The following is a 27,743-nucleotide window of genomic DNA, read 5'->3' on the forward strand; positions in this document are numbered from 1 at the left end:
ATGTGAGAGAGTGAGTGGATCACTGATATGCTGTTACAGAGCGTTATCTCACCCAATGACACCTTGACAGGCTGAGTCTTCTCCATGGCCAGGACAGCATCACTGGGTGTCAGACCCTTCAGGGCGAACAGGCTGATCTCGTACTCAGTCTCTGGGGACAGGTCCCGGACGTTGACGGAGGTCTGGGTGGGCCCCACGTATACCACCTGGCGCTTCATCCCAGCCATCATGGGCATCAGGGTCAGCTTGTAGCCTGTGATCTCCCCCAGAGAGGGATCCCACGTCACCCTCATGGACTTAGAGGAGATCTCAAGCACCTGAAGGTTAGAGGCCGGTTCCACCACTAGAGACAGAACAAATGTAGTTTGGTTAGGAAACACTTCAACAATACATTTACAGTTACAAAGTTGTTGATTTGTTACATTGACCATACCTATTTCTGACAACGTACTTGAAATAGTTGAAGATTTAAATCAAGCAATGGAAATGTGATGTAATACATCATCTATGTCTTACCGTCATCTATAATGTCTTACCATCATCTTTAATGTCTTACCGTCATCTATAATGTCTTACCGTCATCTATAATGTCTTACCATCATCTATAATGTCTTACCGTCATCTATAATGTCTTACCGTCATCTATAATGTCTTACCGTCATCTATAATGTCTTACCGTCATCTATAATGTCTTACCGTCATCTATAATGTCTTACCGTCATCTTTAATGTCTTACCGTCATCTATAATGTCTTACCGTCATCTTTAATGTCTTACCGTAACCTATAATGTCTTACCGTCATCTATAATGTCTTACCATCATCTATAATGTCTTACCGTCATCTATAATGTCTTACCGTCATCTATAATGTCTTACCATCATCTATGTCTTACCATCATCTACAATGTCTTGCCATGATCAATAATGTCTTACCGTCATCTATAATGTTTTACCGTTATCTATAATGTCTTACCATCATCTATAATGTCTTACCGTCATCTTTAATGTCTTACCATCATCTATAATGTCTTACCGTCATCTTTAATGTCTTACCGTCATCTATAATGTCTTACCATCATCTATAATGTCTTACAGTCATCTATAATGTCTTACCGTCATCTATAATTCTTACCATCATCAATAATGTCTTACCATCATCTATGTCTTACCATCATCTATAATGTCTTACCATCATCTATAATGTCTTACCATCATCTTTAATGTCTTACCATCATCTATAATGTTTTACCATCATCTTTAATGTCTTACCATCATCTTTAATGTCTTACCATCATCTATAATATCTTACTGTCATCTATAATGTCTTACCGTCATCTATAATATCTTACCATCATCTATGTCTTACCATCATCTATAATGTCTTACCGTCATCTATAATGTCTTACCGTCATCTATAATGTTTTACCGTCATCTATAATGTCTTACCATCATCTATAATGTCTTACCGTCATCTATAATGTCTTACCGTCATCTATAATGTCTTACCATCATCTATGTCTTACCATCATCTATAATTTCTTACCATAATCTATAATGTCTTACCGTCATCTATAATGTTTTACCGTCATCTATAATGTCTTACCATCATCTATAATGTCTTACCGTCATCTATAATGTTTTACCGTCATCTATAATGTCTTACCATCATCTATAATGTCTTACCGTCATCTATAATGTCTTACAGTCATCTATAATGTCTTACCGTCATCTATAATTCTTACCATCATCTATAATGTCTTACCATCATCTATAATGTCTTACCATCATCTATAATGTCTTACCATCATCTATAATGTCTTACCGTCATCTATAATGTCTTACCGTCATCTATAATGTCTTACCGTCCATTCTAATTCTTACCATCATCTATAATGTCTTACCATCATCTATGATGTCTTAACGTCATCTATAATGTCTTACCGTCATCTTTAATATCTTACCGTCATCTATAATGTCTTACCGTTATCTATAATGTTTTACCATCATCTATAATGTCTTACCATCATCTATCATGTCTTACCGTCATCTATAATGTCTTACCGTCATCTTTAATGTCTTACCATCATCTATAATGTCTTACCGGCATCTATAATGTCTTACCGTCATCTTTAATGTCTTACCATCATCTATAATGTCTTACAGTCATCTATAATGTCTTACCATCATCTATAAATCTTACCATCATCTATGTCTTACCGTCATCTATAATGTCTTACAGTCATCTATAATGTCTTACTGTCATCTATAATGTCTTACCATCATCTATGTCTTACCATCATCTATAATGTCTTACCATCATCTATAATGTCTTACTGTCATCTATAATGTCTTACCATCATCTATAATGTCTTACCGTCATCTATAATGTCTTACCATCATCTATGTATGTCTTACCGTCATTTATAATGTCTTACCGTCATCTATAATGTCTTACCGTCATCTATAATGTCTTACCATCATCTATAATGTCTTACCGTCATCTATAATGTCTTACCATCATCTATAATGTCTTACCATCATCTATAATGTTTTACCATCATCGTTAATATCTTACCATCATCTATAATGTCTTACCATCATCTTTAATGTCTTACCATCATCTATAATGTCTTACCATCATCTTTAATGTCTTACCATCATCTATAATGTCTTACCATCATCTATAATGTCTTACCATCATCTCCGCTCACTAGAGAGTTGAGCTGGTCTTCCACACTGGAGCACACCTGAGTGATGAGCTTTTTCTGCACTGCCTTGATCACATCAAAGTTAGGAACATTGTAGACATGTGTGTTGTGGGGAGTTGAGGCCATTTCCTTCAGTTCATCCTCATCTGCTCCTTTGATGCCTACATTGTGAAAAACATCTTACAAATTAGCCTGAGAAATGGAGTACTCTGGACATCAGCCATTACAGAATCTCCAGGCACACACAAACTAAAAGCATTATAAGGATGTTCTCAAGAAAGAGTAGTACCTAAGGCAAATATTTCCACTCCAATGTTCCTGAGTCGTTTAGCATACTCCTCCACTGGGTCCTGGGATTTTCCGTCTGTGATGATCATGGCTATCTTCGGAAAGCCTTTCCTGGCGCCAGCCGCCTCCGTAAATATGTTTTTCAGCAGGTAGTCCATGGCGTCCCCTAGAGACAGAGTGTAACATAATTTACCTTTAAGAAAATAGTGTTACCAAAAATCTTTCAGCGTAAGACAACATTTATTGTCTGTGGGCGGAAGTCTACCTTGAGAACAAGCACGGAAACAGAACATAAAATGGAAGACTTGCACCAATGTTCTAGTGACACACACAGATCTCAAGTTAGGATTCGGTCCTACAAGAATTTACAAATGATCTACAGGCTATCCATGCTGTAAGGGACAAACACGTCCAAGTAGGCTGTTCAGTCACACAAATCACGTATACCTGTCATGGTGTTTCCTCCCTTGTAAGGCAGGGTGTTGATGGCTTTGAGAAGCTCCCCTCGTTTGGAGTGGCGGTTGAGGAGGAACTCAGTGCGGGTGTCTGTGCTGTACTGGACCACGGCCACCCTGGTCTTATCCTCTCCGATGTCGAAGGCACCAGCCAAGGCACTGATGAAGCTGCGGATATGCTTGAAGTTTTCCCTGCCAACGCTCCAGGAGCCATCCACCAGGAAGACTAGGTCTGCTATGGCATTGACTGAACACTCTGGAGGGGTGGAGAGGGGGATGGGGAGAGAGGCAACACAATTCATTGTCTGAACACAATCTGACAGATTGGTACACCTTTTAGGTACTCTAATGAAAATATCTGACAGATGATATTCCAACAGTCATGAAGACAAAAATGTGTTTTTATGGAACAAATAATCACAGAAACTTTCAACGGTATTGTTCGGTTTTATGTTTTCAAACCCTAGTGGGTTTTTAAATCACAGATCCATCAGATTCTCTGGAACATCCAAGATGCAATAATTCGCAGGACTATGAATGTCTTGAATCTTAGATCCCCTAGGTCTATTTGACTCTTTATGCGTATGTGCTTCTCACATCTTGTTATTCTCACCTTTTGAAGATTTATTGATAAAACATAAAATATTCTACCGATTTAGCAGGACAATTAGGTCAATTGTGAGAGCGGTAAGAGCATTCTACCAGATTTTGTATTCAGGACTTCCGGTTCAATTTCCACCCAAATCGTACATGGTGGGGAAAAGTAAGCGTGTCTCCCTGTCAATCCACAGACTGGACTCATGGAGAGGCAAAGAACTCCGGTAAAAGGACTTCTGGTCAGAGCAGTAATCCTTTCCAATTCTTTCAACATTTCATTTAAAGGACGGACATACACCGAGTTGGCATGACAGTGACATCATCCCACTCATTGGATTATGGGAGCCCAAAAGGAACCCGTTTGCCTCAATGTGAAGACTGTTTTCAATGACGAATTACAGTGTACATTCTCAGCCACTGTCGGTCAACCTGTCTGCTCACACTGTGACAACTCATCAGTACAGAAGGGGTATTTGAGGCTGAGGAAAATATTCCAGAGAAAACTATTATGATTATGTTGGAAGTTCATGGACAAACACAAAAAAGGTACTGGAAAAATTGTACAGCTATGTGAACAGGCAGTGGGCATAGAGGGGATTGGTTGACATTGAGATAAACATACTTACTGATTGCTTCTGAAGTCTGAGGTCTCCTTGCTGTTCCACTTGTGTTACTGGATTGAACTGAAACACAAGAGAACTTGAACTGTTATCATGACATCCTGTGTGCCATAGGCCATGTATAAATTCAAGACAAACACATCATCAAGCCTCTTCAATGGGATATCAACCAAATGCATATAAACATATTTTTCCTGGTTCATTAGCTATACATTATTCAAGTTTCAATAAACAAATGTGATTTCCTTCTTCTGATGTGTCTAGAAGCTAACGCTATAAACTCTAATTTGTTCCATTAAAAATCGTATGTTTTTCATCTCACTTGGCAGCTACACCATAGACAGCTATGTAGTTGGCCCATTAGTCCTATGGCTGAGTGATCTGATCTGAGGTTAAACCCTTTTGATATCAGTCCACATCTGGCTTTTGGGAAAGCCATCTGACTTTTCACACAAGTTATTTTTAACCTTGTAACAGCATTAGAATATATCACTGGGCCCAAGCTTCCTGCCATCTAGGACCTCTATACCAGGCAGTGTCAGAGGAAAGCCCAAAAAATTGCCAAGGACTCCAGCCTTCCTAGTCATAGACTGTTCTCTCTGCTACCACACGGCAAGCTGTACCGGAGCGCCAAGTTTAGGTCAAAAAGGCTTCTTAACAGCTTCTACCCCCAAGCTATAAGACTCTTGGACAGTTAATAAAATGGCTACCAGGACTAATTGCATTGTCCGCACCCCACATTTTTACGCTGCTTCTACTCCCTGTTTATTATCCATGCGTAGTCACTTTACCTCTACCTACATGTACATATTACCTCAATTACATTGGCTAACTGGTACCCCTCACATTGACCCTGTACCGGAGCCCTCTGTACAGGAACCCCGTGTATATAGTATCGCTACTGTTATTTTATTGTTGCTCCTTAATTATTTGCTACATTTCAACTTATTTTTAAGTAATTTAAGCATTTCACTTTAAGGTCTGTTTTGATTTGAATATTGAGCACTTACTAGTGAGCTGACCAAAGATGGGTATACTCTCCTCTGTGCCATCATAGGAGATGATGGACACTGAGTAGTCCAGATCAGGAGTCAGGTCTGGGATAGACGTCTTTGTAGCAGTGGCAGAGAGGTTAAACTCTTTGGCTGGTTCATCTGGGATATATAGAATGGGTTTCCATTAGCATTGGTGCAAATTATCATTCAGCTTGGCATGAAAGGCTATAACTAGTAAGGCAAACGTCAATTAACTGATGAGATCAATAAATACGAACCTGTATCCGATACAACTTGTATTCTGTAGCCTTGTATCCTTTGCGATGGTTTTCTCCATGACATTTGCACTGTGTTCTCATTTAGAATTTTAAATTTCAAGTCTGAGGGGGGCTCCACTGCAAACAAAAGAGGAACTGATGTTAACTTACATGTAAGCAAAACATGGGTATGAGTATATAAGTGTTGATCAAGTATTTCAGCAAGGCATTTTATATCAAGCATTCACATTTAGCCCAACGATAAACACTTCATGACTGAAGTTGAGACGTTCATTGTTGAGGGAGACAAAAACCCACATCCATGGTAAATGTGACAAAAAAATAAACTTACAACAACATTTAAAAAGTGTGAGAAGCCATTTTGGAAAACAAAATGGCATTTGTTTGAGTTGCACAACCAGGTGACCCTAGTCAGCAACTCAAGCACCGGAAGTCTGGAGTAAACAACATTAATACAGACCAACTCCACATAAAACTCCCCTAAGGACAAACATTGAGTGAACCATCCAATACATGCTGAGTGCAGTCATTACAACGCATGCCCAACCAACCAGCACCAACAGGTTGCTCTCAAGTCATAGAGTTGATTGGAACAACACACAAGTACAACAACATTTTCATTCCAACATGATTGATTATACAATGGAGTCAAGATTGCCAGGTAATGTTGATGGCATTTGCTGATTTTAACACATGTTATATATACAGAGTATATATACATATTTTGACAAACTATTTGTATATTTAGAGACTAGCACAAGTCATTGGCATAAATCCATTGCAAACCTTGCAAAAAGAATACACAATGTGTCACGGGAGACTGTTGTGTACGTTCTTTTCATTGGCAGAGTGAACAACATGGCATGAGGTGCTGGGACACTGCTTGCCTTACACAGACAACATGAAGAGAGAGTTGAGATACAGAGGAAAATCATTTACAAATATATTGAAAAAAATAAAAATAAAACAACAGATGCAATCTGACAACAACGCACGTGTCCACATTGAGCTGGCTGCCACGGCACCATGCACATGTACATGAGAAAGTTGTTTAGAACAACTTGACAAATTGGATGAAAGTTTCCATGTACATAACGGACCACACACAGAGATAATAAACATATTTTAACATGATATTCTTCCTCAGTTGGGGTTCACATGCAACCTATTTAGATCAGCTGAGTGTTGAGTGACCTTTCACCTTTATGTGAGTACAGCTAAATGGGAAACAAAAGTGTTTGGACATATAAACATGTACTTGAGGGTAAACAGAATAACAAGATAGCTAGAACTGTGAGAATGTAAGAGTCTTAATATCTACGAAGTGAGGTGCTGTAGGAGTGCCTCTTCCTCCTCTAGCCTATGTCTGTATAGGCACTTCTTATATGCTACATACTATAGTCCATGATGATGATGAGTATGTGATGAAGACATACATGCCAAGGCTGGCCTTGCAGACCATGTCAGCAGGTGGGTGGCATGCAAGCTGTTGAGGAGGGGCAGTGGGATGGGATGCAAGAATATCATTGTAAAATACCCACTGAGAAAGCCACAGCTCAGGACACACTGAATGCACAGGCGGAAAACAACTAGGACCTGAACTAAGCTGCTATTGGTACACAGTAAAAGAGGATCACCAACCTGACATCAATTCAGGGGGCCCGGGAAAGCTCCCCTCATGTCTCCAAGAAAGTCTCTGAACAAGAATAAATAAACCCACTTGGAGGTAGGAGGGGTGTTGAGTAAAGGGGAGGTGGAGAGATGGAGGGGGAAGTTGGGTAAGGAAAGTGGGTAGGGAGTGGTGTTGAGTAAAGGGGAGGTGGGGAGATGGAGGGGGAAGTTGGGGAAGGAAAGTGGGTAGGGAGGGGTGTTGAGTAAAGGGGAGGTGGGGAGATGGAGGGGGAAGTTGGGTAAGGAAAGTGGGTAGGGAGGGGTGTTGAGTAAAGGGGAGGTGGGGAGATGGAGGGGGAAGTTGGGTAAGGAAAGTGGGTAGGGAGGGGTGTTGAGTAAAGGGGAGGTGGGGAGGTGGAGGGGGAAGTTGGGTAAGGAAAGTGGGTAGGGAGGGGTGTTGAGTAAAGGGGAGGTGGTGAGATGGAGGGGGAAGTTGGGTAAGGAAAGTGGGTAGGGAGGGGTGTTGAGTAAAGGGGAGGTAGAGAGATGGAGGGGGAAGTTGGGTAAGGAAAGTGGGTAGGGAGTGGTGTTGAGTAAAGGGGAGGTGGGGAGATGGAGGGGGAAGTTGGGTAAGGAAAGTGGGTAGGGAGGGGTGTTGAGTAAAGGGGAGGTGGTGAGATGGAGGGGGAAGTTGGGTAAGGAAAGTGGGTAGGGAGGGGTGTTGAGTAAAGGGGAGGTGGTGAGATGGAGGGGGAAGTTGGGTAAGGAAAGTGGGTAGGGAGGGGTGTTGAGTAAAGGGGAGGTGGGGAGATGGAGGGGGAAGTTGGGTAAGGAAAGTGGGTAGGGAGGGGTGTTCGTGGGGAGATGGAGGGGGACGTTGGGTAAGGAAAGTGGGTAGGGAGGTTGTTTTCACTCACAAGAGTAAAGAGCTGTGTCACTTTGCTCAAGCTGTTTGAGCATTGTTGTAGAAAATTCATAAATAGTTGGAAACACAGTTGTTACAGAGTTGTTACTGCGCACATTTTCTGTTCAATCTTCTCATCTTGCATTTTAACATACTTTTCTAAAACAAGACATTGAAAAAAAGCATTGAATATATAAAATAATCACAATAAACATTGGTGGATATCTTTTCGGTCGAGTTCCCTCAACAGGTGTGGATGCACATCACAGCACCCTGGTTGACCAGAGGACACCTCTGCCTTTCCCATAAGCCAGACTCTGGCTACTGTCAGTAACCTTAGTCTACAGCCAGTCAGTCATTCAGAGGAAAGAGCTATGACTCTCCAAAAGAGGCAGAAGGGATGCCAAAGTAATTTCGCAACATGTACTGACAAAAATTACTACAAATTAACTTTCCATATGGATCGCAACTCAACGTTTTCGAGAATGCCACATTCTCTTTGTCTTTGTCCTGTCTGAGGATTAATTTGCGATTCTCATATTACATATTTCCATTCCGTTAGTGAAGATATATGGGAGTAGACATTGGACTCCCCAAAAAAGCTTTCAGAGGAAATAATCAGAGCTTTCCATTTTGGGTTTTTGTCTTTGGTCTGAAAATGTTTTTACACTTCAAAAAAACATAAGAATTGAATTCTCACGTTTTGAACATCAGGGATATTGAAACTATGATCTCACATTTCTACAAATGATCATGTCATGACCACTTATTTTGATTGGCGATCGAAATATGAAAAACACTCAAATCTAGAACAGCTAATGTAAACTTCATTTTAGTTGACATAATTACAGAGGGGAATAACTAAACCATTAAATGATTTTAGTTATACTTCTTTTTAGTGTACTTTTGTTTCAGAACACATAATTGAAAAAAAAAATCCTATCTAATTTTCAATGAAGGAATGACTATTGAGTCTTGGATTATTTTACCAAACCATAACATCAATACGACTATGGTTACACATGATGGTTTCAGAGCCCTGTGAGGACTCTGACATCAACATAAAAGTCAGATCCAACTGTTGAGACAGTAATGTCACATACTGGGTATTACAGATGACTGTTGACGACATAATACCAGAGTCCCTAATTTCTCATTGGCATAGCTGGAGACATTTCCTGATTTTGGTTTCATGACAGAGTTTGTATATGTCCTATCATAATTAAAAAAACTAATTTAGAATATGTTATATACAGGATTGAGTAAATGCAATTGTAACTATTCTGAAATAACTCATAATACATTACAGAACAAGAGACGAGGTTCAGGACAAGTCAAATCAAGCACAATACACACATAACTGGGTATCATTTTATTAATCATACTGTACAATGCATTAGGGTTGTTTCCATGTGATAGTAGGTCCACACACAATAAAAACCCTACATCCTAAACACTGTAATCAAACAACTAGAGAGAGAGAGAGAGAGAGAGAGAGAGAGAGAGAGAGTTGGAGGGTATATGAAAAGGGTTGACAGGAGGGTTAGGGGGAAGGGACATTTACCTTGAGCTTCAACTGTGGAGAATAACACAGCAACAAAAGCAGCCACGGCCAGCGACAGCCTTATCTTCATATTTATACTGTATGGGTCAGCAGCACATGAATCAATCTGAGAAGAGAGTTGCAATCAAATTTTCAAACCCATTTGGTGTAGCGTTGGGATGAGTGGCCAGAAAGTCATGAGCCCTTGAAAGGGAATAGATTACATTTGCCTGACTGAATGGGCATCTGCCAGTGGAGGAATTGACATAAACCACTGTCTGGCAAAATTTGGTTCAATGAAAAGAGAGAAAAAAGTAGGCCTATTCAACGACCTAACTTCTGTCACCTTATGTACGTTATCTCAAAAAATATAATAACTTTTTTTTCCTGAACTATATTCGTTATTAAGCATAAGTAGTCTAAAAATGGATTTCGTTCACTCACTGTTAATAAATAATGTAATTATAATTCAACATGTTGTATAGGTTAGGCTCATAGATGATAAAAGTATATATATTATGTAGAATAAAACACTTTTGCCAAAACAATATGCCCAATAGCAAATGTATCATTGGTTTAAAGTAAAGGTTTACCAATTATCAACTAATATATTGATTACTTTGGCTAAACTATTCTCCTTCGATGCGCATACTCTCATACAGTATAATTCTTGATTACACACTGGGTCCAGAAATAATCCGACATAGACGTGTTTCTTTATGGACAAACTATAACCTAAAGAATTAACCGACCGCGAAAAAAAGCACTAATCTTGCAGTTATTCCCAGAAATAAATTAATCTTTGCGTTCCTGTATCCAGGTCTTTGAAAATGTGCATAAATAGCACATACAGATTAGCACAATGTTTTATTCATTGAAAGGCATTTATTTTGTATAAATATTGAATTATTTCTAATCAACAGCAGGATAAAATAAAATATTTGTAGCTCACCTGGTCAATTCTGACAGAATAAAATCAAAAAATGTAAATGCAGTCTCGTTGAAGATAACTTTTACGAATAGATAACTTTTAGGAGCTCTGGGTATACCCTTCTCTCCTCTAGCTGGCTACTGGAAGCTCCAACAGCAGATGTACAAGAAGGAAGTCTCTGTCCAAGTGGGTAGAATCTTTCCACAATCTGCTACTTAATAGGGGGCTGTTCCCAACTCTCATTTTACCGCCGTAAACTCTTACGAAAGTCCACCGGTAAACCTTGCCATGGTTTGATATGTGAAACATCCACCAGTGGGAATACACTTCAGGGAAGTGCATTCTTTTCTGCATTCCTTTGGCACATCACGATCTTTTGTCTTAAGTGCCTATAACGGGTTAACAGGGATAATGTGAGTCACAGTCTATATAGCCAGTCAACCCTGAGGAAATTCAAATGTAGGCTATATTAGGTTTTAAAAATGGTCTACTTACTATTTCAGTGAAAGTATTTGTTCAATCAATAAAAACCAGCTGAATTTACTATCCAAACGACTCGTTCGTGGATTTTCTTGTGGATCTCTCTGAGAATATAAGCAGTCGCCAGGGCAACCTAGACTACATGCGGGTAACTTGTACACATACAATTCCACCGATTTTAAAACACAATGACACGGTCCTACATTTAATGACAACTGCAAACAATAAACTATATAACTTATTTAGTACAATTTCACTTGATTAAGTAATTGTACGGGACAGATAGTCCCAGTGGTGTATCGGAGGGTATACCCACTTATTTTCTTCTTCTTATTCACTTCTTAACCCCATTGACACGTATGAACGTGGTGTAGTGGACGTATACGCCGTATACATTAATAGGACTGATGGAAAGGATAGGAATGTCTAGCTGAAAATATTGATAAACTATTATTTATTCCCATTTTAGAGGCAGCAATGTTCACACTGCAGTTGGCCTATGCATGGATATTCCAAAATGCAATTAGCGGGAAAACACAATAAAAAATGCGCACCGCACATGTAAGCGGACAGATATGGAAATATCCGTTAGAAGGAGGAGGGACTTAAAGATGCAACAACTATCATAGTTTGATCATATGATTAGGATAATGCATTTAGCTGCTATACAATGAAAAACCGTTGACATAAACCAATAGAACAGGGGAACGTATACGAGTAAGTCTATACAAATAATTGCCTCCACGTTTCTATGGTGGGGTTTTGGTTGTAGGCTACTTTGAAGCAAGGTAAGACATGCTTTATAATATGAAGTAAAACGTCCAGGTTTAAAACAATTACGGAACGGGAAAATTATAGCGATGTTAACAATAGGTCTCACTGTCTTCTGGTAGATGGAAAGGCTTTCCCAAAAACCTTCTCTGTTATGTAGGTATAAAGTAGCCCCTGCCCACTCAGAATCATATGATTATTTACATCAATCCAGTGGCCATTACTTTAGCAAACTCCTTCTCATGCGCTACAGAAACACCTCCAATCAAACAATTGAATTAAAGGGTAACTACTGTAATAAATCCAAATTTATTCGATTTGTCCAACCTCAAAATTGGTCTCCTGGTGTGGTTTAAGCATTGTTATGGACTTAAAACATACAATTTTGTTTTTCTGTAAAAAAATAAAATAAGCATGATGTGGAATGTTTGACTCAGTCATCTGTTGTAGACATACTATTAGCCTACTGCAGAGTACAGTTTGGGTTGGCCTGACTGAAAGACCCATATGGGATTCATAATTTTAGGTCATTCAGAGTGTATGTCACAGTTTCTCACAATTTTTCCACATGGGGTGCCTTTCCTTCACTGTTTTGATATTTTCTTTAGCTAAATTTGAGTGTAACCACTACTACACCACTGGGTAGCCCATATCAACAGCCTTGAACAGCTTGGGTTTCATTGAGGCAGTGTCACCTCTTGGGATGATTGTAAACATGGTAAAATATCCATCATTTCATGATCAGTGAGGGCCTCTAGTGTTTAAAAGCAGGAAATACATTTTGGGCAGAGCATTGAAAATCAACCACATGCACAGAAGTAACCATTATCCTATAGGCCCAGGGGCTTTTGTCCCATATAATGGTTTATCTATTGGTTCATGTACACAATCATAGCTAAAAACAGAATTGCTATAGACAAAGTATACATATTCTGTATCTAAAAATAAATAACTCTTTATATCAGATGTATTGAGATTTTGAAATGATAACATTCACATGGATAAGACTTTGTATTGTGGTTGTTTTATTCTCTATGGTACATTCATTGAACAATCAATAAATATTGATCCCATGCATGAAACAAATTGCCATTATTGACAGGACAAAAAAAAAAAAAAAAAAATCTCCCAGAGCATACATCTGTACCACAGAGAAGATTCATTTAGGGATGGAAATGGATAAGGGCACTCATGCCTTCTTGGGCATTGCTGCATTGAGGAGTTCATACACGACAAATCCACTTCCTGTGAAGAGAGGAGAAAGATGTTTTATATAACAGGCATAGGGGAGGTAGGTAGCCTAGTGGTTGGACTAGACCCGGAAGGTTGCAAGATCGAATCCCCGAGCTGAAAAGGTAAATATCTGTCGTTCTGCCCCTGAACAAGGCAGTTAACCCACTGTTCCTAGTCCATCATTGAAAATAAGAACTTGTTCTTAACTGACTTGCCTAGTTAAATAAATAAAAAAAATAGCAGGAAATGTGAGAAACTGGTATTTGACTCCACTGTTTGTAGTTAGACCTGATCTATATTATTTGATCATATGCCGTAACAATTCGATTAGCACTTACAATCAATGTTACATTCAAGGAGGGTCATATCAGGGCTGTACAACAAGTAATGCATACTTACCAAAGACTGTAAGGGCCATCGTTGCCCTGTACAGAATAGCATCCTTGGCTCCTCCCTTCAGATGGACCGGTATCCCGTTATCTGCCTGTGTAAACAGGAAGAAGAGGAAATTAGCCTATAAATGATATTCAGAAGTATGCAAAGAAGCCCTTCATAGCAACATATATGAACCACAAAACTAAATGGTTCGGTCTGGGTGGTGGCTGTATTTTAAAACAGTCTATGCACTTTTGCCCCACCTGAATATGTTGAATATTTCATTAATCAACACACACTGCACTACAATAGCCTCAATTATTTTGTGAGATGTTTATAACTGCAATTAAAACAACGTTTTTAAAAGATTTATACTCATTGGAAAGCAAAGTTCTACTTGGGACCTATTACAGCCTAACCTAATACAAACGGAAACACTTACCATGAACATTATGACCTTAAAAGGATCAGGAAATTCTTAGGCTAAGATGAAAACCAACAACAAATTGCAGAAAAGCAGCCTCCCGGGTGGCGCAGTGGTCTAAGGCACTGTGCCACCAGAGATTCTGGGTTCGAGCCCAGGCTCTGTCGCAGCCGGCCACGACTGGGACGTCCATGGGGCGATGCACAATTTTAAAGCAGGGCAATGGACATCCTCTGGGTGTTATGCAAGATTCAGCAAAGCACTGATATCAAAAGTCTAATTTTGTATCAGCTGTTTGCATATCACGCTGCATGCAAAATTAGTCAGCCCAGCCCAAACTAAGAGTGAACCTATGAGCAAACATCATAAATACTTATCTTTCAGGCTACAATGGTGGGAAAATAAGATTCTGTTTCCAGAACCTGAGAATAAAGCGCAAACTTTAACCTAAGCATTACTGTACCATTACTAGTCAAACAAGATTGAACACAAATATTGACTGTCAAAATTAGGTAAACAAAACCAGAACAGAATTGTCAACTTTTCAAAACGGTATTTGGTCTTCGGTAGACAGGTGTACCATTCCACATTTCCACTCCATCGCCATCTGCCTGTCTTGGCCCCAGAGCTTACCTGGAACAGCTTCTGCTTCTCCTTGACCATGTTGTCCACTTGTCTGCGGGCACTACTGGAGATAGTCCGGCTGGACAGCTGCTGAAGTCTCTAAACATATAGGTGATCAGGAAGAGATGCATAAAAATAAAGAAATTAACTGGAAATGATTACTGCAGTATTTACATGTGCACTAACTAATAACCTTGCTTTAGCTACAATACATGACCAAAAGAATGTGGACACCTGCTCGTTGAACATCTAATTCCAAAATCATGGGCATTAATATAGAGTTGGTCCCCACTTTGCTGCTATAACAGCCTCCACTCTTCTGGGAAGGCTTTCCACAAGATGTTGGAACATTGCTGCGGGGACTCGCTAAGAGCATTAGTGAGGTCGGGCACTGATGTTGGGTGATTAGGCCTGGCTAGCAGTCGGCGTTCCAATTAATCCCAAAGGTGTTCGATGGAGTTGAGGTCAGGGCTCTGTGCAAGTGTAACGGTATAGTTTCCGTCCTTACCTGGGCTCGAACCAGGGACCCTCTGTTACACACATCGACAACAGCCACCCTCAAAGCATCGTTACCCATTGCTCTTGCAGGGCAAGGGGAACAACTACTTCAAGGTCTCAGAGCAAGTGACGTCACCACTTGAAACGCTATTAGCGCGCACCACCGCTAACTAGCTAGCCATTTCACATCGGTTATACAAGCCAGTCAAATTCTTCGACACGGATCTCGACAAACCATTTCTGTATGGACCTCGCTTTGTGCACAGGGGTAATTATCATACTGAAACGGGAAAGGCCCCCCCCCCAAACTGTTGCCACAAAGCAGGAAGCACAGAATCGTCTAGAATGTCACTAGCATCTGCAGCGTTAAGATTTCCCTTCACTAGAACTAAGAGACCAAGCCAAACCATTATTCCTCCTCCACCAAACTTTACAGTTGGCACTATGCAGTCGGGCAGGTAGCGTTCACCTGGCATCCACCAAACACAGATTTGTCCGTCGGACTGCCAGATGGTGGGGCGTGATTCATCACTCCAGAGAATGTGTTGCCACTGCTCCAGAGTCCAAAGGCGGCGAGCTACACACCACTCCAGCCGACGCTTGGCATTGTGTGCGGCTGCTCGGCCATGGAAACCCATTTTATGAAGCTCCTGACAAACAGTTATTGTGCTGACGTTGCTTCCAGAGGCAGTTTGGAACTCTGTAGTGAACGTTGCAACTGAGGCCAGACAAATTTTAGGAACTACGCACATCAGCACTATTCTGTCCTGTTTTGTGAGCTTGGGTAGCCTACCACTTTACAGCTCAATCGTTGGTGCTCCAAGACGTTTCCACTTCACAATAACAGCACTTACAGTTGACCGGGGCAGCTCTAGCAGGGCAGAAATTTGACAAACTGACTTTTTGGAAAGATGACATCCTATGTCAGCACCACGTTGAAAGTCACTGAGCTCTTTAGTAAGGCCATTCTACTACTGTCAATGTTTGTCTATGTAGACTGCCTGGCTGTGTGCTCGATTGTATAAACCTGTCAGCAATGGGTGTGGCTGAAATATTCTTAACACAATGACTGCTTGTTTTGTCACAACCTGAAATTAGGCGGACTACTAGAAATTTAGCAACCTGGAAAAACTGGAACGATTTCTGCGTAGCGCATCTTTAAGTGTCAGATGACGTAAACCCTGTTCCAAAAAATAGCCATTAACATGACAAGTGTACGTGCAAACGCCACCTTTTAAAACACTTGGATAGTTAGATAGAGCTCGTCAGAATTTTCCTAGCTGCGACCTTTACACCTGTGGATGACAATTCAAGACTGTGGAAGAGAATACGTGGCAAGCTCGGTTTAGCTGATTGAATAACTACTATGTAGTTAGCTAGGTAATTTACTACTCATTTGGTTAGCTTACCAAGTAGCTAGCATGTGTCATTCTAGCTAGGTTAACAATATGCTGTATAAAAACAGGTGTGCTTAGATCAGAAGGCTAACTTGATTGTCAAGCAAGTGTAAAATATCAGGTGATAGCTAGCTAGTATGCCAACTACCCTGATAAAAAAGGCTAGTTAGTCAACGGTTAACGTTACACGCTAGCTTAGCAACATAGCTCGGTAGCTTAGCGTTCACTTGAGGAGGCATGTCAGATAACCGCAGTAGCCAAAAATAAAACATCGAATAGCGTACACAAATACATAACAATTGGTCGAATATATAATTGACCGCTTACCATAAGTTGTCTGTACATTTTGGTAAACCTCTAGGTGAGTGCACAAGGACACTTTGAAAACCTAGCTACTGTGCTTCCGGTGATATCCCAAGATTCTTTATGGCGAATAAATTGCAGTTGTCAGTCACTGGAGAGGAAGACGGTGATATAGTGGCCCAACTCGGCAGAAACTCTGTCTCCCTCCAGCAGGTGGCGTTTTTTTCGTTGTTTCGCCCACCAAGCAAGGAGTTTTTGTATGGAAATCAATGAGAGTTGAATTTGGTCCCCCCCAAAATAATGGCTTATTTGCTAAGTGAGGTTAATTTGATAAAATGGAAGTTCCGAAATGCTTAACATGTTAGGAGTGTACTGATATAAGTAGGACACGTGACATCCGGACAAAACTGAGAAAAAACACCTTATATGGGAGTTGTCTCGTGATGGCGATGCATATTCATAAATACAGGTCAACAATTTACATTCTTACATCATACAAAACAGAACTCAGGTATTAACGAGAAAATACTGAAACAAACAACAAAATATATTTTTTTAAATAAACAATTCTAGTGCAATTGTAATCGCTCTGAAAAAATCATATTGTAATGATTTAGAAAAATGTTATTGTTATTGTTCACAAGGGTTAATGTTTTAATAAAATAGTTAAATTCAATTAAAAAAAATGTAATTTTGGTATAGAATTTTGGAACTTCTGTTTGTGTATGAAGTATTTGGCAACAAGAATAAAATAATTCACAATAATTTCAGTGGTCTTGTTATCATTGCAATGGTAACATATTATATATTTCATGTCAAAAACATAGCTAGTGTTCATAATGGTATATACGTATTTTGCAAGGTTTTCCCAAAATTCTGACACAAATTTACATTCAAATAACAAGTGAGACAGATTCTCACCTTCTTTTTCACAGAAGATGCAGATATCATCAATTGCCACAAATTTGGATATCATAGAATTACATGGATACATTTTGGATGCATTTTTCCAGACAATGTCAGGAATAAGCATGTTCCAGAAAAACTTTCCTCTCGGTGTAAGTTGGTTTTGTGAATGAAGAATTTGTCTTATATATTTATTACAACAAGATAAGTAAGCCCACGCCTTCCAATCTGAGTTCTGGATAAACTTTGTGATTATTACCTAAGCTAAGATGAGTTTTCATTTGTGTAGTTAGACCACTGGGAACGGCTTTGATCACAGAAATAAACTCTCTGAAAGGTATTGGAAACTCTTTCAATGTTATAAATTGTTCATATGTGAGAATATTACCCTTGTGGTCAAAAAACATCCAAAACAAAGTCAATATTCCTCTCATGCCAGCTGGGGTAGAACAATGACTTACTCCTTACAGTTTGTCTGAATTATTCCACAAAGGCTAGTAGCATAGCATCTCTCTCCATTGAATACATGCGGTTGACGTCACCAACCCTCATCGAAATTAATAAAACGATTACAATAATGTGTGCACACCACCCACAAAATGAGGTGGAAACTGAGCTGCACTTCCTGACCTCCTGCCAAATGAATGACCATTTAAAGACACACATTTCCCTCAGATTACACAGACCCTGCCCATTTTAATAAATGGAACACTAGTCACTTTAATTATGTCTACATATCTTGCATTACCCATCTCATATGTATATACTGTATCCTATACTATTCTACTGTATTTTATTCTATGTCTCTCTGACATTGCTCGTCCATATATTTAAATATGCTTAATTCCATTATTTTACTTAGATGTATGTGTATTGGGTATATGTTGTGTATTTGTCGAATATTACTTGGTAGATATTACTTTACTGTCGGAGCTAGAAGCACAAGTATTTTGCTACACCCGCAATAACATCTTTTAAGCACGTGTATGTGACCAATAGCATTTGATTTGATTTGACCCACAAAGAATTTGAAAACAAATCCAATTTTGATAAACTCCCATATCTCTTGGGTGAAATACCACAATGTGCAATCACAGCAGCAAGATTTGTGACCTGTTGCCATAAGAAAAGGGCAACCAGTGAAGAACAAACACCATTGTAAATACAACCTATATTTCTATGTATTTATTTTCCCCTTTGTACTTTAACTATTTGCACATTGTTACAACACTGTATAAAGCTATAATACGACATATGAAATGTCTCCATTCCTTTGGAACGTTTGTGAGTGTAATGTTTACTGTACATTGTTTATTGTATATTTCACTCTTGTTTATTGTCTATTTCACTTTCTTTGGCAATGTAGACATATGTTACCCATGCCAATAAAACCCTTAAATTGTATCCACGAATTCAAAGAAAGGATAGGCGGGAGCTGGACTTCCAGCTGTGCCGCTTTGTGGACAACGACTCGCATTGTTATGTCGGCGAGACATATCTTGTCAGAAAATCCATATTCTTTGTCACTTGTTAACACAGCCATAGTCTCGCGTTGCCATAACCCCTAGAATCACGCTAAGGCTACCACAGCCACAAAGCCCAAAACGTACAAATGTATGAAAACAAAATACAAAACAAAATCTTAATTCAAAGTTAGGGTAAGGCATACGGTTAGTAGCGTGATTAGGGTTAGGTTTCAAATCATATTTTAAGAAGATAAATTGTAGAAAGAGGTGAGGTTTAGCCATAACTACGACTTTGTGGCTGTAGTAACTAGAGACGATCGGAAATTGCCGCAATATGTTCACACGCTGCTCATTGGTTGCTTTGTGTGAAGGCTGGACCCTTGTCGACTGGTGCAAGTGTAACGATCAGATATTTTGTATAATTTTGCATTTTTATTTATTAGGGATCCCTATTAGTTGGTGCCAAGTCAGCAGCTACTTTTCCTGGGATCCCAAACACATTAAAGCACTAACATTAAATATAAAGCAAAAGATAAAACAGTACATCATATAACATTATTACACCACTACATATCTACAATACAAAATGTACAAGACAAAATGTATAGTACCACCGTATACATATTACAATGTATACGTATGCGTGTGTATGTAGCTTTGTGTGTGTCTTCACAGTCCCTGCTGTTCCATACGGTGTACTTTTACCTTTAAAAAAAATGATACTATTGCTTGCATCAGTTACCTGATGTGGAATAGAGTTCCATGTAGTCATGGCTCTATGTAGTACTGTGCGCCCATAGTCTGTTCTGGCCTTGGGGTGTCCATAGTTTAAACAGACAGCTTGGTACATTCAGCTTGTCAACACTTCTTACAATAACAAGTAGTGATGTCGTCAATTTCTCTTCCACTTTGAGCCATGAGAGATTGACATGCATGTCATTAATGTTAGCTCTCTGTGTACTTTAAGGGCCAGCTGTGCTGCCCTATTCTGAGCCAACTGCAATTTTCCTAAGTCCCTCTTTGTGGCACCTGACCACACTACTGAACAGTAGTCTAGGTGCAGCAGAACTAGGGCCTGTAGGACCTGCCTTGTTGATAGGGTTGTTAAGAAGGAAGAGTAGCACTTTATTATGGCTGGACCTCTCCTAATCTTAGCTACTGTTGTATCAATATGTTTTGAACATGACAGTTCTGGTTGCGATAATTTGATTATAATTTGTTTTTCAACAGGACAATGTCCCAACATACCTCCAGGCTGTGTAAAGGCTATTTGACCAAGAAGGAGAGTTATGGACTGCTGCATCAGATGATCTGGCCTCCACAATCACCCAACCTCAACCAAATTGAGATGGTCTGGGATGAGTTGGCCCGCAGAGTGAAGGAAAAGCAGCCAACAAATGCTCAGCATATGTGGTAACTCCTTCAAGAAGGTTGGAAAAGTATTCCAGGTGAAGCTGGTTGAGAGAATGCCAAGAGTGTGCAAAGCTGTCATCAAGGCAAAGGTTGGCTACTTTGAAGAATAAAAAATAGATTTACATTTGTTTAACACTTTTTTGGTTACGACATGCTCCATATGTGTGATTTCATAGTTTTGATGTCTTCACTATTTTTCTACAATGTAGAAAATAGAAAACATAAAGAAAACCCCTTGAAAGAGTAGGTGCGTCCAAATCTTGACTGGTACTGTATATTCCTCAATAAACTGACAGTTTCCACCTTGGAAAATTGGTCGGACAATATTATCCCGGAATTGTGAAAAGTAGGTGCAGCTCCTACATGGGATGAAACGCTCACCGTAGTCTATGAAGGTGGTTGCTGCCAATCTGGAAAAAGTCAGTTTCCCCATATTGTGGAAAGTGACATTGGCAATTGGTGTGTTCTCTGCTCAAATTTAGAGAAGCCTGGCCTGACATTCAGTTGGCAACTGAGTCAGTAACTTCTGAAATGTGGAAATTGTGATAGAATACCTGTGTGTGTGTGTGTGTGAAATAACTTGGTATGGGGCAATGCCAGTTTTATATATACACTAGATGACTGACAGAGAGCGCTGTTTTAAAGCCCCCACACCTCCATCTTGGCACTCCCCCACATTGTAAAATAATTTGGACGCTATTGAAATACATTTACTAATGTCTACATTTGTTTTTGTCACATTTATTCTATTACAGACAGCTTAATGCATACTTTAATCATGTTCTGTAAGCTAAAAATACATTTATTTTGAAAGTTCTTATTTTACTGTCCCTAATACAATATGTACTTTTGTCCTTGAAATTATATACTCTATAATTCCATTCATTCCTACGTGTATGTGGGACTTACATGGCTGATCGTTGGCTGCCCCTCATTGGCCAAAACATAGCAAGCAAATTCTAGGGTTTATTTCCATCATTGGGCAACACCCAGGAGTGCACGTCACATTTCATTTCCATTGATGAGGGAAATAAAAACCAATCAATAACTTGCAAATACAATTTTTCACATTTGATTCAATTTTGAAATATCAGCAGATTATCCAATGCAATATATTAAAGAATAAAAGGGCAGAATTAGCTTTTTAAAAAACAAAGAAAACCTAAATAAAAATTCAAGTACTGCATGACAAATGTAACACTTAAAATGCATAGCATTTGGTCAACATTGAAATGAAGCTTGTTAAATGTTTTAAAATGCATTTTGATAGTCAAGTCAAAAAGTTCCATTGTAGAGACAACATCAACAGCATTGGTCCATAAAACCTTCAGATCAAGTTGGCTATGGCTGTATCCTAAGAGGACAAAATAGGATTTCACACATACCATACTAGAGAAAACCACAGTTTGGCCAATACAGTAATAGATCAAAATAAAAATGTGATTAAACATTGGTTTGTCAATCTCAATAAGATCTCTTTTGTTGAGCGGTAATAAAATTGATAAGTGAACATTTATTCGATCAAATCAATAACTGCTTATATCCTTAAACAATCAACAGGTCTATGAACTTTTCCCCCCCAATTCAAATCTGTTTGAAATTGCCTCAGAGGTATGTAAATTAAAAACATTAGTACATTCAAACAGGAAATATTACATGTGGAACTTTCATTAAAATATAGTGCCATCAAACCATACAACCTACATTGCTCAAATAATATACATATTGTCTTTTGAGATAAGATAAAAAGATAATACAAACACTATGTACTTCAGAACCAGAGAACATTTTCAGCAGTCATCTTGTACAAAGACACAGTATCCTAAGCTCCCAGAGCATGTTTGTGTCTCATCCCATTAATTTACAGGGTGTAACACACAGGCCTTTTTCAGGAGGGCACAATATTAGACATATATTGTGTAGAACAGACCTTTGTCACGAGAATCCGCAATGGTGTAAGCTGTTGTAAAGAACTATCTAGCACATGCTGAAATTATATATAATCACCCTTCTGAAAAAACACCTGACTGCAGCCTTCCACTGGAGGTGGGAATGAGTGAGCTAACATTACAACACAAAACAAACATTAACAAACAAAGAGCAGTGCATCCAGGCTAAATCAGCAAGCAGTCCAGAGCAGGGCAAACTAGTGGTGGCTAGACCCAGGCATGCAGAGGGAGGAGGAGGTAGGGTCTCCATATGAGCAAGCCTTCAGCTGGAAATATCTGCACTGTTACGTTTGCCATATCTGTAGTGGATGCTGAGGAGGACTAAGCCCAGGCAGAAGCAGACAGAGCCCACAGTGATGTAAGCAATGCCCAGGAAGGGGTTTTTGCCACCCATCCAGGAGATGGCGCTCAGAATCATGCGCTTCCTACCATCAAAGCTTCGCACGGGGTAATCTGAGGTCACATGGTTAAAGAAAATGACAGCAGCGCATCTGGACACAAGGATTCTATAGATAATTGTGTGTGTCTTATGTAGACTTTGTTCTCTTTTACCATTCACAAAGATTCATTACAGTAAGCATTGTACTCTACATAGGTTTATAACTGAACACAAACTCATATGGCTCTGTCTCCTATGTGCAATGTTCACTCAATACAAACATATGCCTGCCACAAATCTCTAGGTTGTAATGTATTGCAGTCTTTCTCAAAAGGATACTGTAGGTGACCTCCAGGATGTATTCTCCTCGGGGCAACGTGGGGGTCATGTTGTTGGGCTTCTTCTGGATGATGCGGTACAGCTTGCGGAAGGTGGGCAGGGCAGCGGTCCTCATCCACACAATGAAATCCTCATTGATGAAGCCATTGTTGTCAGAGTCTGATGGGTCCAGCTCAAAGACAGGCTTTCTCCAGTTCACAGGTTTGCTTGTGCCTGAAGGAGGAAAAAGGCCAAGTCAGTCATGATAATTTGATTATTACAAGGTAGTTGTGTCATTTTGCATGGTATGCAAATCACCTTGGAAAACTACAGTGAGGTTGTTGTTTCCACTGGGGTTCCTGAATTTGACATGCTTGTCCGTCCACCATGCAATACCCTTCTTTACCAGAGGGATTGCGGTTCTGGAGCCATTGGGGTCAAAGTAATAGAGCTCCAGAGTGTCTGATGAGAAATACATGGCAGTCAATAGCAAGCCCGGTCTCTGAAATAGTGGACCAACACTGATGCTTCATGGCAAACTAGAGTAAAGCCACTCCAAAAACTCTAGTCAAGGGTTGGTCCAAATAGGTAGACGTTTATCTACAGTACATTTGTGAAGTATTCAGACCCCTTCCCTTTTTCCACATTTTGTTACGTTACAGCCTTATTCTAAAATTCATTAAAACATCCCCATCCCCCCCTCCTCAATCTACACACGATACTCCACAATGACAAAGCAAGACAGGTTTAGACATTTTGGCTAATGCGTTCAAAATAAAACAGAAATGCCTTATTTACATAAGTATTCAGACCCTTTGCTATGAGACTCGAAACTGAGCTCAGGTGTATCCTGATTCCATTGATCATCCTTGTGATGTTTCTATAATTTGATTGGAGTCCACCTGTGGTAAATTCAATTGATTGGACAATATTTAGAAAGGAACACACAAGTCTATATAAAGGTCCCACATTTTACAGTGCATGTCAAAGCAAAAACCAAGCCATAAGGTTGAAGGAATTGTCCATAGAGCGTCGAGACAGGATTGTGTGGAGGCACAGATCTGGGGAAGGATACCTAAAAAATGTATGCAGCATTGAAGGTCCCCAAGAACACAGTGGCCTCCATCATTCTTAAATGGAAGAAGTTTGGAACCACCAAGACTCTTCCTAGAGATGGCTGCCCAGCCAAACTGAGGTCTGAATACTTTCCGAATGCACTGTAAATAGTTTTATATAAGTTCGTAGTTGCGCATTGGTGTGTGCCGTAATGTTACTAAGAGACTGCGGAACCAAAAATGGCAACTATTTGTTAAGTGAATTCCACCCTCAAGTCTTACCATTGAAGAGGCTATTGGCGATAGCACCACATGGAGCAATAGGCTTGTCACTGCTGCGGTACGGCTCACATTCCTTGCTGGGGCTCTGTAAAGAGTGCCAAGAAGTTTCAGTACAGCATAAAAATAATGGATGTTTAAAGCTAACAATTAGGCTGACATCTATTCAATGTATAATGTGATACTTGACAGATGTAGCTTACGCCCTCACAATTAAGTGTACCTGTACCATACCTGTAGAGAAGTCTTATCTCCGTTTAACTGGCTGTCATCTCTGGACTTCACATAGCGTCTGTGATTCTGATAAAAGTTGGACAATCCGTAGTACATGAAGACGTTACTCTGTCGGAGAAGAATTTCAGATCAATGAGTAATAAATTAGTTTAGTTATTCATCGGATGAGAGAATAGGCCTTCATAAGACATTGCAACAATGCTGCAACTCCAAGATGAAAGTGCAGGAGGCTGAGAGTCTAAATAAGGATTTCCTTCACATAATAACATCATCCTGTAAAATCTATTTGAGTGCATAATAAATAACATTCAGGGAAATGGTGTAAAATAGTAATAATCGATTCTGAATAGAGGCCGACCGTTAAGTGTTTCTAAATAGAGCAGCTAATGGACACCAAGTATGCCTCCAGTCCAGTTATTACCGATTGACTTGTCTAAACATTTAATTGTGATTATACAGTAATTTGAGGACCCAAAAGGGTAAATAAAGTTGTAGGTTATGTTCAGTTTACCTCAAATGGTTGATCCAGAGAGAAGGGTACAGAACAGGTACATGACTTTGTGTTGTTCCAGCTGTAGCTTTGAGAACAGTTGTAGCACGGACTTGACATGTCAACACCAGTGTAATCAATCTGTAAATTAGGGAGATGATCAATAACACTTAGCGTCAATTTAGCTAACAATTACACTCAAAGCAGACAAACTGAAAGATGTTTAGCTATCCAACAGCGTTAACCCATACACAATCAAAATGAATTGACTATGCTATGGTACCTATACTTTATGGATTGTTAGCTAACGTTACCTCGAACTCTTTGATGTTGTTTGAGGTCACGAAAAGCCCAACGCCGATGGGGATGAAGATGAGACCAATTACAAAGAAAGCAGGAAGAACAGTGCCGGCTGTCAAAATAGGTTGCCAAGCGGGCAGTCTTTGCTGTTTGAACGCAGTGTTGTCCGGCATTTTATTTGGCATAGTACCTGCGCCTACATGGCACGTAGCACCAGGCTGGTGTCTGTCCTCTTCCTTGGCGTTGTACCTAGACGCCATCATGTCTGCAGTTGTTGTTGAACAAAATAATCCACACTGTCAACAACAGTGACAGCTGGCTGTCGCGAGTAAACTTTCGTTTCTAAGTGAATCAACCCGTTATCTTCTTGATAATGTTACGTAGCGTTAAATGTAATCATTTAAAAAATACAAACATTGTGGATTTACTTTGGTGGGAATTTCGAGTTACCGTGAGAGCGAAAGTAGGCAGCTATGAGAATAAATCAGGAAACTTCTATTAATCCGAGGATGTTGCACGTGATCAGGTAAAGTGCACGCCCCTTTGATTCTCTAAAAAAAATACACTTGTGAGACCATATAAATTAATCAGAATATTTTTTTCGCTGTGAGGCAGAGGTGTGAAACTCCCATCCGAACAGACCATGTTTAATTATAATTAAAAAATATATATTTATTGTTGTATAGGATGTATTCATCATTAAAGCTGCAATATGTAACTTTTTTGGCGAAGACCAATTCACATAGAAATGTGTGTTATAGATCTGTCATTCTCATTGAAAGCAAGAAGGATGCAATTGCGGGCCGCTGTCCGGGCGTTCTTGCATGTGGGCATATCTGCATTTGCAGGATCCCTCTTTATACTTCTATTGTTACATTTTTAAAGGACAGGCCGGAGGCAGGGGTGCTCCAGTCATTGGTGACCTGTCATTCAGGGCAGGTGTGGCTCTAGCTCATAATTTTATATATCACACACACACACACACACACACACACACACACACACACACACACACACACACACACACACACACACACACACACACACACACACCGCTTGTGCGCATGTTGATTTTGTCCACTCACACATGACACAGGTTGAAATATCAAAACGAGCTCTGAACCAACTATATTAATTTGGGGACAGGTCAAAAATCATTACACATTTATGTCAATTTAACTAGCTAGCCTGCTGTTGCTAGCTGATTTGTCCTGGGATATAAACATTGGGTTTTTATTTTACCTGAAATGTACAATATCCTCTACATTGACAATTAATCCACAGATAAAAGGTGTACATTCATTTTGCAACGCTTGCGCACGCGACGTGGGCGGTGTGGTCAGTATGTAAGAATTTTGTTCCTCTCCCCCTCAGAACTTATCCTACTGTTCTGACTTGGTGGTGCACATGTAACCTATAGCCTGTTTCAGAGAAATGTCATCATTGAATATTGTAAGTGCTTTCATTGTCTGTTTATATGCCCCCTATATTTATCCTATGGTTCTGACTTGTTGTACAGGGAGAATACTGTAAGAATGGCCGATGTTCTGATTTCTGTGCTGCCTGTTTCAAAAGTGCTGAACAAATACATCCATTTTCGCTCGCTCATTTGTCTTAATGAAAATGATGGCTTACCTCTTATCCGCTCATTGTTCCCAATTGTTATATTGCTTATACAGGTCTATATCATTAGTATATCATTTGTTCATTTTGAAGAAGAATGCAATTCTTATTGAGTTACATAAATCCACAAGGAGTTAGTAGAAACCATATTTATTTAAGCACGTCAGGTATGGTTTTTAAAAAGGCAGTAAATGAGGCTGAATGAACTGTTTGGCTGTCAGATGAGGCTTCACTGATAGGCAGGTGTAGCAGTGGTAATGTTTCACTCCCCATTATAGTGCAATGAATGTATTGTT

At 39.6% G+C, this 27,743-nt stretch overlaps 3 protein-coding genes across 5 annotated transcripts in view; all 3 read right to left on the reverse strand.

The window, feature by feature from the left end:
• Positions 1–11,457, reverse strand: part of LOC135508352 (collagen alpha-1(XII) chain-like) — a 91,768-nt gene extending 80,311 nt beyond the window's left edge. Inside the window, exons 1-9 of one of the 3 annotated variants that reach the window (XM_064928475.1) lie at positions 10,952–11,456; positions 10,021–10,126; positions 5,942–6,058; positions 5,679–5,822; positions 4,675–4,731; positions 3,444–3,707; positions 2,998–3,162; positions 2,696–2,869; positions 53–343 (exon numbers count right to left, since the gene is read on the reverse strand). In XM_064928475.1, the coding sequence (XP_064784547.1) occupies positions 53–343; positions 2,696–2,869; positions 2,998–3,162; positions 3,444–3,707; positions 4,675–4,731; positions 5,679–5,822; positions 5,942–6,058; positions 10,021–10,090 (1,282 nt within the window). In that variant the 5' untranslated portion in view covers positions 10,091–10,126; positions 10,952–11,456. Of the gene's footprint in view, positions 1–52; positions 344–2,695; positions 2,870–2,997; positions 3,163–3,443; positions 3,708–4,674; positions 4,732–5,678; positions 5,823–5,941; positions 6,059–10,020; positions 10,127–10,951 lie in introns of all 3 variants that reach the window. The other 2 variants (XM_064928476.1, XM_064928477.1) reach the window with 2 other exon arrangements.
• A 1,726-nt stretch (positions 11,458–13,183) lies between these two features.
• On the reverse strand, positions 13,184–17,201 carry LOC135508356 (cytochrome c oxidase subunit 7A2, mitochondrial-like). Its single transcript, XM_064928480.1, has 4 exons — positions 17,060–17,201; positions 14,847–14,936; positions 13,814–13,898; positions 13,184–13,426 (listed from the first exon to the last, which is right to left on the reverse strand). Exons 1-4 carry the CDS (start codon positions 17,075–17,077, stop codon positions 13,371–13,373), a joined length of 249 nt encoding a protein of 82 aa, XP_064784552.1. The 5' UTR covers positions 17,078–17,201; the 3' UTR covers positions 13,184–13,370.
• Positions 17,202–21,529: 4,328 nt separating this feature from the next.
• LOC135508354 (cell cycle control protein 50A-like) lies at positions 21,530–26,336 on the reverse strand. Its single transcript, XM_064928478.1, has 7 exons — positions 25,839–26,336; positions 25,546–25,665; positions 25,035–25,142; positions 24,804–24,888; positions 23,785–23,928; positions 23,488–23,700; positions 21,530–23,222 (listed from the first exon to the last, which is right to left on the reverse strand). The coding sequence occupies exons 1-7, from the start codon at positions 26,085–26,087 to the stop codon at positions 23,032–23,034; spliced, it is 1,110 nt and encodes a 369-aa protein (XP_064784550.1). The 5' UTR covers positions 26,088–26,336; the 3' UTR covers positions 21,530–23,031.
• Positions 26,337–27,743: the final 1,407 nt, after the last annotated feature.

Source organism: Oncorhynchus masou, chromosome 21 (assembly GCF_036934945.1).
Source record: "Oncorhynchus masou masou isolate Uvic2021 chromosome 21, UVic_Omas_1.1, whole genome shotgun sequence".
Taxonomy (NCBI): Eukaryota; Metazoa; Chordata; class Actinopteri; order Salmoniformes; family Salmonidae; genus Oncorhynchus; species Oncorhynchus masou.